The sequence below is a fragment of the Scyliorhinus torazame genome, chromosome X (assembly GCF_047496885.1).
Source record: "Scyliorhinus torazame isolate Kashiwa2021f chromosome X, sScyTor2.1, whole genome shotgun sequence".
In the NCBI taxonomy this organism is placed as follows: Eukaryota; Metazoa; Chordata; class Chondrichthyes; order Carcharhiniformes; family Scyliorhinidae; genus Scyliorhinus; species Scyliorhinus torazame.
In genome coordinates this window covers 27,716,688-27,730,090 of record NC_092738.1, presented here as the reverse complement: position 1 = coordinate 27,730,090, position 13,403 = coordinate 27,716,688, and the positions used below count along the sequence as shown (strand labels likewise).

General features: G+C 38.3%; 1 protein-coding gene across 2 annotated transcripts in view; it reads left to right on the top strand.

Moving 5' to 3' along the window:
- The window catches only part of ikzf4 (IKAROS family zinc finger 4), a 187,155-nt gene extending 175,136 nt beyond the window's left edge, over nucleotides 1–12,019 (top strand). For both annotated transcript variants that reach the window (XM_072493859.1, XM_072493858.1), the window contains one exon: nucleotides 3,232–12,019. In XM_072493859.1, coding sequence (XP_072349960.1) covers nucleotides 3,232–3,264 — 33 coding nt within the window. In that variant the 3' untranslated portion in view covers nucleotides 3,265–12,019. The remainder of the gene's footprint in view (nucleotides 1–3,231) is intronic.
- The last annotated feature ends 1,384 nt before the right edge of the window (nucleotides 12,020–13,403 follow it).

Sequence of the window (13,403 nt, the reverse complement as noted above, 5' to 3'; positions counted from 1 at the left end):
ACTTTTCTACTCCCCTTGCGCTGGCTTCATCTAAAAGGAGGTGTTCTTACTAGGGTTGGACAAGATCATTGTTTTCAGGGATTAATCTACAGAACAAACTGGGGTTAAATTTGGTTCTATTTTCCAATTAAAACTATATGTTCCCCATCTGGAATTTTTGTTGTATCTTGACCCAAAGGTGCTAACTTCAATTTAGTTGCACTTCAGTGGAGAAAAGTAGTCCATAATCTCTAGGAGCCCAATTTTACAATTGATGCCAGTTAATGAAAATTCAGATTATGGTACATTTTATTTTGAGCACTGATTTATTTATGTATATAAGGCAGTATAGGTGGGTTTTGTTTAATAGGGATGAATTGGAAGTGAGAATTTTATTACAAAGCACCCGATTTAATGGGCTCCAACTTTTTTTTTTACTCTTCTAGAAAGCAGGGAGGTCAATTGTTAAATCCTGAAGACCATGTGTAACTTTGAAGGGAGTCATCTGGTGACCCTCACTGTCCTTTTTAGCATCATGTGAATTCTTAGATAAATAAAAGTAATTTATCCAAATGACCTAAATCAAAGAGAACTACCTATGTTTCTGTCTTAGTGACGTTTGTCTTCTCAAATGCCCATTTTTAACATGAGTGAGTTTAAGAGTTAAACAATTTAAACATCTCAGCAACTTTGACATTTATGACAAGATATGACTTGTCCACTTTTTCCTTCCACGTTCCAGTTTAAAAACTGTGGATTAATCCCAGAGTATTGTGGTTTGGCTATCCGGTTACAAATAAGGTGTCCAGCCAGATTCTATGATAGTATGGGGGGGTGGAGGGGGGCAGCAGCGGAGTGGGGAGGGGGGGGGGGGGGGGCGGATTTGTTGTTGAGATTAACCTTTTTAGAAGAACAAAAGTTTTTAACTACTTCAATTTGAAAATGCCCAATAATGTACTAGTAAATGTGCCTCTTTTGTCACTGTACTTACAAATTCAAACCCTGTCGATAGTTCATGTTCACTTGCCTCCTGTACACGTAGTGAGCTTTGTCAAATCCCTGATGAACCAATGTACCATCTTGCCCTGTGCAAAGTGACCAGCCTGTCTGCTGAGCCAGAGTACCCTGGCAATATACAGTGTCAATAAGCCATGGGGGATGCATGGAATTCAATGAGCTGTTGTCGTGAAATCAGACCATTTATGAAATTAGTGTCATAGGTAATCCAAACTACCTCGTTCTCACTATTGGATATAATAACTACCATGATGCAAGCTTTGGTTATAGAAGGCTTTGAATTGGTGGCTAATGGTGATAGGTAATACTTGCCTATTCCCCCTCACCACCAAGATCGCTGTTTGATGATGTCACAGTGTAGCCAGCCACTTAGACAGTGTATGCATAATAAAATGCACAGACTTAGTGATAGTTTACCACGGTTAAGAGCGCCAGTGCCCTGTTTTTATAAAATATTGACTTGTGGCCTGACAGTACAATTAATGCGTACTGTCTGAAGTTCAAATCTTCTCTGAAGTCGATATTCCAATTCATTAACCACCATGTGCATATCGAGTTCCTTTAGTTTTTATCTGAAACACTGCAGTGCTTAACACTCTGAGGAGAGGTAGCCATCTGTGTTTGTGCTCACTAGCACTGGAGCAGCATTTGTATTGGAAGCTGTGAAGAAGTGAGTGTTATGTAGGAATGTGCAGTTTTTAAAACTTTAATCATATGATATAAATATTTTAGTTCTGACCAAATATGGTTGCAGGAAGAGGGTTAATATATTTTAAACCATGAATGTGTTCTTATCTATTGAAAGGACTTTCCCAAATGTTGAGGTTTTTAAATATTGTCAACATTCATATTTATAATAAAATTCTGTAGTGTCAAAATCCTGTGGTTGTCAGCGCAAGTCCCAGAATGGGCCACATTCATAGTGAATAGTAACCAGTTCTCTGTCTGCGTACTGAATGGAACATCTCATGAGGGTTGGGTATTGTCAGTTACTCTGTCAGTGAGGCACTGGAAAGGTTTTCTTTAGGGGTGGGAGTTGTGCGGCAAGAGAGGATGAAGAAAGGCAAGAGAAAAGATTACAATCTGTCTGCCTTTTAATAAAAGATATTGTATAAATGCACACAGCCATGATAGAATACCTTTCATAGGTTCTTCAGCTGCTGTTCCAAAAGGACGGTTGTGTGGAGTTAATAGATTTTTATAAAAATAGGAAACTCTGTGACATCATCAGTTTCCAAGACACCAGTGCAAACTCTTATGTTGCGTTTCAAGGGAGGCTTATTGGGTCAGTTTTTTTGTCCAACCCTAGTTCCTAACCAATTTCTTTCTTTCTTCCAGATTTTCAGTTATTTAATTATTTTTGTTTTGAACTGACACTTGTAAGAATTGTTCTCTGAATTTGTGTATTTAAATTGTCTTTGCACATTAGTTTCCAACACAAATGTGTTGCACACTGCTATGGCAGCATAAACTGGCTGCCAATTTCTTATGTAGATCCAATATCTAATTTCAATACCTTTCTTTTCTCATCCCAGTTATTAAGCACTCTTAAGATCTAAGTTTTTTTTTATCTGTGCAAAAGTACAATTACTTAAACCGATTTTAAAAGGCCCTGTTATATTAGAAGAAATGTCTATGTCCAAGCTCTGATACAACCTTGTATTTCTAGTCTCTGAAGAAATGTGACAGGCTACAGATTGGCATGGGGAACACTGCTCGTCCTCTTAAGTTGTAGGGACAGTGAAACTAGGAAATTAATTTTATCTGTCCTGTCACAGTGGAATTAGATGCAAAGGGAGCAAGTTTTAAATTTGGTTGTTGTTTCTGAGCCAACTTTTAAATAAAGTTAGAAATTAGAAAAAGCGGCTCCTTAGGGAAATTAGGATGAGAGGTTGCTTTGAACCATGGGAAACCCTAGGCAGTGGTAATGGATGATGGTTCATTGTAGAAGGTTTGTGCTTCAGACTGTTAAAGTTTGTTAGTCCAACATGCTTTTTGCGCCATCTTTTTGTGCTTGCATTTGTCGCTTAATGGTACCATAGTATTTTGGTGAATTAAGTGTTGCGCTAAAACTGCAATTTGACTGCAAAAGGCTACAAAGATTGAGCATTTACCAAGTGGGAATATCACCCTAGTGCAGTAAATTTATTTGACGGTTTGGAATCTGGGCTCATTGTCGAGGCAATGTGGCTTTGCTTGTACCTGACCTTGAAAGGTATCTCATTTCCAAAATAGTTATTCATTGTGGTGTTGAGCAGATCTGCCTGAAGAAAGAAAGCCTGCACCAAACCAGCATTCCAGTAAGTGTCTGAATCAGGTAATGTATGTTTAGACCAATTACATTTAGCTAGTTGTTTGCTATTAATAAGGGGCCTTTAGCCAACATATGGTAACCCAGTAAAATGGCACCCTCGTGTCACAAACCATATTAAGGAAACTTGCTTTCAAGTTTAAATCTCAATTTACCAATTTTTTTTTTTTTAATTTTAAATGTTGAAGCACTTTCAAAATAATTATAACATGAAACAAATAGCCTTCCATGCCTTTAATTATGGAGATAGCATTGCAAGCTGTTTTGTATAAGTCATCTTTAAATGTATTATTCCCAAGAGGGACTGACTTAAAATCACACGTTGTTGATTTGTCTGGAGCCAAATCACACCTATGTGACTTTGATACTATTCTCCTTTAATTAAAGAGGCTTGATTGGTTATTTAGTCCAAAAAATAGATTTTGGATTGTGGAGACGTGCGTTGCAGCTTTAAGCCGCAGCACCTTTTTTTTTGCTGTGTTGAAAGCATTAAAGCTGCACGCGCCATTGTGAACAATGTGGTCCCCCTTATCAAAACAGTGATAAATGTTGGGCTCAGTAAAGTTCACTATATTCGTTTTTGCTGCAATTTCAAGATCTTTGCGGGACTGTGGGTAGAGAGTTCATTTGATATGTGCATAATGGTAGGGGGGGTTGCAAGAGCATGAACGGAACTACTTCCTAATGTAGCCCCATTGTGTTTGTGAAAATAAATGAGATGGTCAAAAACTATAGAAAATAAAATTGTTGCACCGGTTACTTGAGAAATTATTTGGCTGAAACTTTGGAAAAAGAAAATCTACCGTTCAGTGACTCTGGATTTGGGCATTAATTGGATTGTTGGTTTGATGAAACACTTCGATCTGCACTGGCAAAATTTTCAATGGAATCATATATGCCAATGAATTTTGCGCATGTGGATTTCCACATCATGTCTTTGCAATATTTTCATTGTGTGTGAACATTACTTGAAGGGTCTCCTCAGTATTTTTGACATTTTGATTTCCACCAATTGCATGCACATGTTTGATTTTTTCGTAGGCTCGTGAGGTTTATTGTGCTGTTGGTTTCCCCAGTAGCAGTCCACTGGTTAATCCTTGTAAATTTACTTTAAGTCATTTATAATTTGACCAATTGTCCGAGAGTGAGAAATATTAACATTTTAAATACCAGGAAGTAATATACCTATATCAATGATTGAAATACTGGTGGTTGAGAAGTTAACCCTCAAGTTGCAGTTTTTATAAATAATTCTTGAGATAATCCATTGTGGTCTTAAAGTTCTTCCCCTGACTGTTTATTGGAGAACTGCTTTCGACCTCATTATGTCTCCCCTTTCACCAGCCCTTGAAAAGGCTCTTTGTTATGCTGTGACCTCTGTATTGTACAGTAATGGGTACTGGGGAGTGAATTACAAGACAATAACAAGTGTTCGGATGATGGCATAAGCTACCAAAATAAAGCTTGAATTATTTCTCATTGTTTTCTGAACTCTTGAGTTATTGCTTTTGATTCCCTCTTCTGTATTTAAAATCTTTGTATTATATGTAGTGTTGTCATTCTGTCATGTTTTTTGGTGATTTTTGTTTTTAGACTAATCCTTCAAATGTGGGAACTTTGAAATGACAGAAGTCCTGAGATATTTTGGTATCTGATTGCTGGAAGGTAGTGCATACATATATTCTGCATTAGAGAACGTGTTAAATTTCCTACCCCTCCCCCGTGCACATCTTTGTAAAATTTCCAAAGAGCATTATGCAATATGCTGAGCAAGGCACCAAAAAATAGTTTTAATTTGAAAATCCTCAGGTATTGAAGTCCCTTATCCTGTGGTGGTTTTGAGGTTAAATATCTGTTGGAACAACCCATGTCATTGTCAGTAATGGCATTATTGATTATTTTAAATCTCTCAATGCACTGTTTATATGGTCTATTTTCTATTAAGACTTCTCAACCCCACCTGCTTCACAAATAACCTCATGGTGGACAAGTAGTTTAGATTGACATTGTTCTGATGCAAATGCAGTTCTTGTACCACTAATCTATACAGACAGTACTATTTCCATGTGAACTTGTAGAGCAGTTTCTGACACAGGAAGAAAATAGCGATTTGGGGGTGGGACATGACAAAGATGAGCTGGCTAGAATGGAGTAAAGAGAGAAAATCTGGCAGGGGCAAAAATTGGACTTTTGAATTACAAAATATGTAAATAAAGCCACAGATCAACTACCAGTGCAGATCTACCTTGTTACCACAGCTGGCATTTTCCCATATTCAACAACTGCCATAACTTGCCAGTGATTTTGTATAATTCCTCAAGGGAGCAAGTAGATTTTCCAGCAACAGCAAAATACTTTTTCTTTGGAATGGTTCTTCTGAGAGTTTTGCCCTTATACTTATTGCTGTTTGACCCAAGAATTGTTACAAGGTATAAATTGCTCTTTGGCGCCTTGTTCCATAAGTGAACTAACATAATGAACTGCCCATTTTAAGCACTTGGGGCAAATACCTACTACTGATAATTGGAGCTGCGGAAGAGAGCCTCGGTTATTTTCTTTATTTGAACACTGTGCCCTATTTTATCTTGTGAAGGAAAGTGAACCTGGTGCAAAGATATTGCATTGAATTTGAGCTGAATGGCATCAACATGCCATTTATACTTTGCTTCAGACCTGCACATATGTTGGATCAAACTATCGGTCTTAATATATGCATCAGTGCAATTTTAGGCCAAGAGCCCAAGCTTTTGTCTTGGATCAGAATTTGAATTGGCTGTTGTGCATTTTGGACCTTGTTACATTTCATGAAGATTAATTTGATCCATTTAGGTAGTTTGGTTTGATTTGAAACTGTAAACTGAACAGTTTTTGCATTTACAATATTAAGTTTAAGGCAAAAGACATTTTTACCTTCCATTTATGAAGTACATATCTGCACTTCAATTTTATTTGTATGGGGACAAAACTTCTGGCTACATTTATTAGGAGGGGCGAGGAAGCCAATGTCATAAAATGGACAAAGAATAGTGTTTGGAGGGCACATCAAAGAAAATGAAAGGTAGGGGGCTGGATTCTCCAAAAATGGGGCTATGTCCCCACGCCAGTGTAAAAACACTGACGTTCTACTCCAGACTTTCCTTAAAACAAATACAGCTATTCACCTACCTGCAGGGGGCTGGCAGGGCCCCGGTGTGCTTCTCACAGCTTTGGCTGCGGATACGGGCCCCCGCACCTCCGGTTCCGAGTCCGCGCAGGCGCATGGCAGCGGCCTCCAGTGGCCGAGCCGAACACGATGGCGCACTCAGCCGGCGGACCTGGACCAACAAACAAGGTCCCAACGATCTGCCCCGCGCTGCTCCATCTAATTTGATCCCCCCCCCCCCACCTCCCGACCGGCCAGGCGTGGTTCGAGCCACGCCGTCGGGAATTTGGCCGGTCGGGACCGGAGCATCGCTGGGAGGGCCTCTGACAATGGCGGGAGCGGCGCCGGGCCCAATTCTCACATAAAAGTGGATTCTCCGCCCCCACGCCAAACGCGATTTTGGTGCGGGGCTGCGGAGAATCCAGCCCAGGGATTGTTAAAGGCTTATTTGTAAATTTTGCTGTAGTACCTGATAGCCAATAAAATAACTGAAGAGCAAACTAAATTGCAGACAATGTAAATTCACAATTTTACTTTTAGTATAATCTAGTATTTTGAAACCTAATTTACATGTGGCAGAAACCTGTTTGGAATCAGTAATAAAAGACCATTTTTAATGGCTATCAGGCAGCCCATCTTTTTATTAGCTTCACCTAATGGCTGCTACATTCCGTGTGTATAATTATATAATATAGATTGTATATTATGTAATTTATATATCTCTTTCGAGTCTGTTCTCAGAATATATTGCACTTAACCCAGACCTAATCCACCCGTTACCCATAAATGGTTAAGTGACTTTTCAACAGCATGTGTTCTGAGGATTTGCGCCTTCTATCCTTGTTGTTTGATCCCAAAAAAAGAAAAATTCATTATATTAGGTTACATTACTCCTAATTGCAGTCAACAGTAATCGCAAATGTGGAGGCTCCTCTGTGCAGAACAAAAATAAAGGTATTCATCTGCCTTGCAGTACCCCAGGCTTTTTATTTGTAGTATTTTAGATCGGGAATGAAATTATTCCTTTTATTCTTAAACTACTTGTTTTTCTAACTACTGTACGTATGTATGTATTTAGTTTATGAATGAGGGCAAAATAGGAATACTGTATTACTGTGACTGTAACCATGTTGATCGAGGATCAAACGCTCCACTGGTACGTGTGTGTCTGTTGCAGTAAAGAATTTTAAATAGTCATCAATTTTCATTTTGCTCTCATTTTGATTGTGAATCATAAAACTTTACAAAACAAAAAAAAATCTGTGGTTCTACCTGTGTTTCCTTGGGACACTGGTCTTTATATGAAAGATGTAGTTTTTTACAAAAAAAGTGTTTGATTTCTGAAGTAATCAAGCTTTTGCAGTCACGCACGCAAGAGCTAACAACTTGAACCTTTTTCGAACAGCTTTCCAAAGCACTTTCTCAATATTTATAGCTGGTGCAGTGATTAGTGGTTGTTTAGCTGAATTATTTAAGAACTTGATAATCGATCATTTCTGTTGTCAGTTGATTATTCACTGAATTTGTCATTTTTCACTTAAAACACCAAAAACAACTCTATTTTATTGCTATTTTTCCTTTTGTAATATTCATCCTCTATAATTAAAGTTACATATTTTCAAATATTGGCTTTATTTTTAAAATAAATTGCTACTTTAATTTTACATTTAAAAATAATATCTTGGATTACTAGCTCCTAACAAAAACAACTTGCATTTTATACAATGCTTGTAACACAAACGAATGTTCCGAATACTTTGCAACTGGGTGCAAGAAAAATTGTTAAGCAAGGAGGGATGACTGAAAACCTGGACAAAGGGGCATGTCTTGAGTTTTCAATCTATTCACTGATTGAAGTTTCATTGTCCTCAAAGGAAGAGTTTTAGATGACATGTTAGTGTAGCATTTGCTTATTTCCAATCAATAGTCTACTCCTCACTCTGCTTAGAAAACCATATTGGAAAATAATTATCCCAGAATATCTGTCCAGCTTAGTGTATGTACTTTGACAATGTGAGCGTTTCAGATCCTTTAAAGTATAAAATAGAATGTGGCAGTGAGCTGCTTTGCAATGAGTGTACTTGATTTGCTTTATAGGGCACTTAAAAACATTTTTTTAATCAATACTTGTACTTGTGATGACCCAAGTATAATTTTTAGCCTGTTTTGAGGTCAGGCGGTACCATGGGTTCACACCTTAAACTTTCACTTCTGAGAACTGGACTGGAATTCGGACAAGACCACAGGTCTTCCTTCTCAGCCAGCTGTATAGATCCTACTTGAAGTATGTTTAGGTAGTCTCAACCCAAATACCAGCTGGCCCAGGTCCCGAATATGAAGCTGCCTTTATCACTCTGTGGAAATCTCAGCGAGCCCACAGACTGATGTGGAAAATGAAACCACTTGCACGAGTGTAGTGAGGAGTGCTCTTCTAAAGTTGAACTGAAGTCGATTGTAGAGCCAGCTTTATTCTGGATTTGGCTGTTTTAAACCTGACCTCGGAGAGCTCAGTTTTCGCCTAGTTGTGTGCACAATGCAAAATAGTGAATATCTGCAATCCTTGATGTCCTTTGCCTTAATAGTGCAAAACAAAATAACCAAACAACTCAAATTCAAAAACAATTTGTTCATAGTGCATCTTTTAAAATAAGCTGCGGCCAGCAGTCTCACAAATATCGTGATTATCTGCTTTACTTCTGTGACTATTAACCTCCTTTCACTGCTGTCCATTCAAGTTACCATCTACACGATTGCAGTGTACTGATGTTAGGAGTTTAATGGATTTTTTCCAGTTATAGTCTGTGTCACTTTCTGTTAGAACTCATTTGATGATCTTGATGCATCTGAGATCACTGCACTGTCTGTGCTTCAGATTTTATTCCATCTCCATCATCCAAAAAGTGCGTCACAACTTTTGGATGAATTTAAATGTCTTTCCACTGTAATTTTGTGTTCTATTTTGCTGCTTTTAAGCCGTGGAGTACAGAAAGCTTCACTCCTACTGTGCTTTTATCTTGCACTCAAAAACAGTACATAGTTTGTTGCAATTTAAAACAAACCTGTTCAGGACATCGCTGAGATGTTTAGGACTAAAAGAACTTTAGAAATATGATCTTTAGACTGTTGGAAGGAAATCTCACAATTATATTTGCCAGTTTTAACCTGGTATGTCAGTTCCTATAGGTTTAAAATTAAGCTTAAATGTACCAGCATTTGTTTTCTTAAGACTGAGTTTCCTGTGCCCAAGCATTAAACGCACCTGAAATGTACTACACTTTTCCAACCTCCACTCGCCTGACTTCTTGTCCCAGATCATTAATGGCCCGGGAGTGCTGTCGCACCAGCAGCAGGGGAAAGGAAATCAAGAGCAGTTGCAGGTTTCTCAATTTTGTAGCTGCCTCTGGCATCAGTGATTCTGGCTGCTGATTGAGATTTTTAACCTAATGGGGAGGAAAATAATTTTTTTAAATACTGGGGTCCAACTTCAGGCCTTTGACCTGCTCCAGAACCTTCCAGGATTCAGTGGAAAGCCACAATGTGAGCCTTTTTTACAAGCATGAAATACGGCCAAAGACTGAGAGTGCCCCTTCCTGACCCATTTAAATGGTACTGTCTGGCCTTCTGAAGGTGCAGGCCAGCGACTCGACCCCCCAGGAAACTCTGAAAATGCCAAAGCAGTATTTACAGGGGTGCAGGCCCCGTGGTCTGGGTTGCTGCCACTCTGCTCTGACCTGAATGTTGGTTCCAAACCTCTGAGGGTAGCCTTATTACTCTCTCATAACTGTATTTGTCAAAGTTACCCTGTTGTTTGCCAGTTCCAGATGTTAAAGTTAAAGCATAAATACATTTTCGATTTTACCTAAGTGTAGTTTTACAGCATACCAAGATAGTGGCAATGAGCAAACTGTGTCCATGCCCATTTTTGGAGGTTTGCATTCCTAAATAGAGGGATGTGGAAATGCTGAACACCATTTCCTTCAGTCACCTGATTTCACAGTGTTAAATTGATGGGTTTCCTTCAAATAAAATCTTACTACCTTCTCAATAGACAGCATCACTGTCACTAACATTTCAGTACAGTTAGTTTGCCATGCCAAACTTTGATCCCTGGAAAGAACATTTTGAGTTGCATAATGTGAGGATGAAGTACCAGAGGTTACCAGTGTGTCACCATTTCAGCTGTTGAAGTAGTGTATTGTGCAACATTAAAGCATATGGACATAAAAGTGAATTTCATTTCTCTGTACTATGTGCTAATAAACAGCATACGCCTAATGACAGCAATGGGTGGTCCTTTTAGATTTTGTATCAGCTGAAAAGGATAAGAATGCCATATATGGTTATAGAAAGTTATTGTGTCTGGATTGGAGACCCAACAATTAAGGGACAATATGAAGGTCATTATTATCCTGATTATAAAGTGCAAGGCCATTTTTAAGCCTCACTTTTTTTACCCCCAGGAACTGGTCCGTACTAGAGTATGGTGCACACGTTCTGTTTTATGAAGCTTGCTTGGAAATATATTCCTTTTTAAGGTATTGAACTGGTCTATTTAAATGATGAGATTGTCATTTGCAGTGGGGAGAATGAGACATTATAATAGTTGTACACTGTATGTGTAGCTAAAAATAAAACGTGCAAATGCCTGCAATCTAAAATAAAATGGTACATATACGGGTCAACCAACATCTGAGTAATGAGAGACTAAACTTTCTCTCTTCAGGTGCTGACAGACTGAGTATTGCCACAATTTTCTGTTTCTATTTCACTGTGGTGTATGTATAGAATGCATAACAACATGCTTCACTAACCTAATGAAGCAGCTTCTTTGGAGGGAAACTTTTTTTAACGTTTATACACTTAGAACATGCTAAAGTGAAGTAGACTGCATGTCTTTGGCTATAATAGAAAAATTCTAAGACGTTTTCTTCTGATGAGGAGGTAAGCCCAGTCCCTCGTTTTCTTTGATTTTTTTTTTTTTATTAACAAAACATGCACATATTCTTATATACCTCATGAAAATGTGAATATGACATTAGCAATGATGAACTGACTATTCTGGATCGACTATCAATTATGAATAATCGCAATCGTTGTACCTTGCTGATTTAATTTTTGCAAGCAGTTTTTTAACCTGTAGATGTAAAATTTTGTTTAGTTTGAAGCCGTTATTAATTGGTCTGAGGACAGTAAAGTGTAATCTTAATAAAGATGTGCTGCCTCAAAAAAGCTAACCCATAGCGTGTTTGAAATGCGTGAATATTGTGTTTTTATACAAATGTACGGAATTCCAAGTGCAATACTCCACTGTCCCTCTTTACAGTAGTTTTCTTGATGGACTTATTCGTATACGTTTGTGTGTAAGTACGATAACAGACAGTTATTGTCTTGACTTTTTTTCTCCTGTGATCAATATGAATTGCATTATGTTGCTTTTAAAAACTGCTCCAGAGCCTTTGTACATGTATTATATTATAATTATATATATTTGTGTACTGGAGAAAAACTACTGTAAGTTTTGTACTGTCATGGCTGAAGGTCTACTAAAATAAACTTGAAAAACTCAGGAACCCGTTGAAGTGTTGGTTATTTTCAAATTCAGACTGTACACGTAACCTAGTGCTCTGTGATTGCTCTATTTTGTATAAACATAGCCAGATACATTCTCGACTGTACAATAAATGCAAGGAAGCCTACAGTGTCATTTTTTTCCTTGGGGAATCTGATAAAGATCTTGCATATACGGTGTTTTTGACATCCCAGGACATTCCAAAGCATATCTCACCTTTTGAAGTGTAGTCACGGTTATATAGGCAAATGCAGCAGCTAATATGCGCAGCAAAGAGCAACGAGGTAAATGACCCAATCATGTTTTGGTTGAGGAATAATTTGCATTTATTATAGTGCTTCATTACATCTCTCAAATGTTCAAAGTGCTTCCCAATCAACAAATTGCTTTGACGTATAGTCACTTTTTATATGCAAATACAGCAACTATTTTGAACACAGCAAGGGCCCACAAACAGCAAATTAGATGACTGGCCAGTTAGTTTGTTTCTGATTGTGTCATGATAAGAATGTTGACCAGGACACCAGGGAAAAGCTCCCCTGCTCTTCAAATAATGCTTTGGGGTCTTTTACACCCATCGGAGAGGGCATATGGGACCTCCGGTTCGCATCGCATCTGATATGGCAGCTGTGACAATGCAGCACTCGAGTAAGGCAATGAAGTGTTCTCCTAGATTATGTGCTTAAATTCTAGAATGCGGCTTTAACCCAAATGTTCCATGTTTAAACAAGCTGTTTAAGGTGCATGCTCCTTTCCTGTTTGCAAGAGTTCTCAGCTGAAACTTGGTGGTGGGGGGGGGGGGCCTTGTGCAAATAGGGAAATCATAATCCAGAGAAAAAGTGAGCACAATTAAACTGTAGACGTCTGATTCTGCGCGCCGATCTGTGGTCTCCCACAATGAAGGAGACTCAAACTTGCCTCTGTTTTTAGGAAGGAGAAATGGATTGCTGGGTGGCACAGTGGATCAGTATATTTTGTACACTCTTGGGGCAGAAATTGTTTCAAACCTTCACTATTGGTTATATATAGTCCTATTTAAAAAGTGAGGTTCGTTTAGCATCAGCTAGTTTCTGATGAGTCCACAGCACAAAAACTGCCCATGAACAGACAATTTTGCAAGAGAACATAAAGCTGACCAACACAGAAATAATGAATTTAAGCAGAACTTTATATCGGGCAGTGTAGAAAGATCTATTTGTTTTTAACGTGCGCAACACCTAATTTTGGATTATTTGATTCTCAAAAGTAGACAGTTTTTGTTTTCACCACTGATGGCCCTCCGCTTGAACGCAAAATTCACCAGAAAGAAATTGATAGCACCACTCTCTTCACTTCATCATGTTTGTGCCTCTGCTTGAATCAAGTATGTTACAGGCTGATCCATA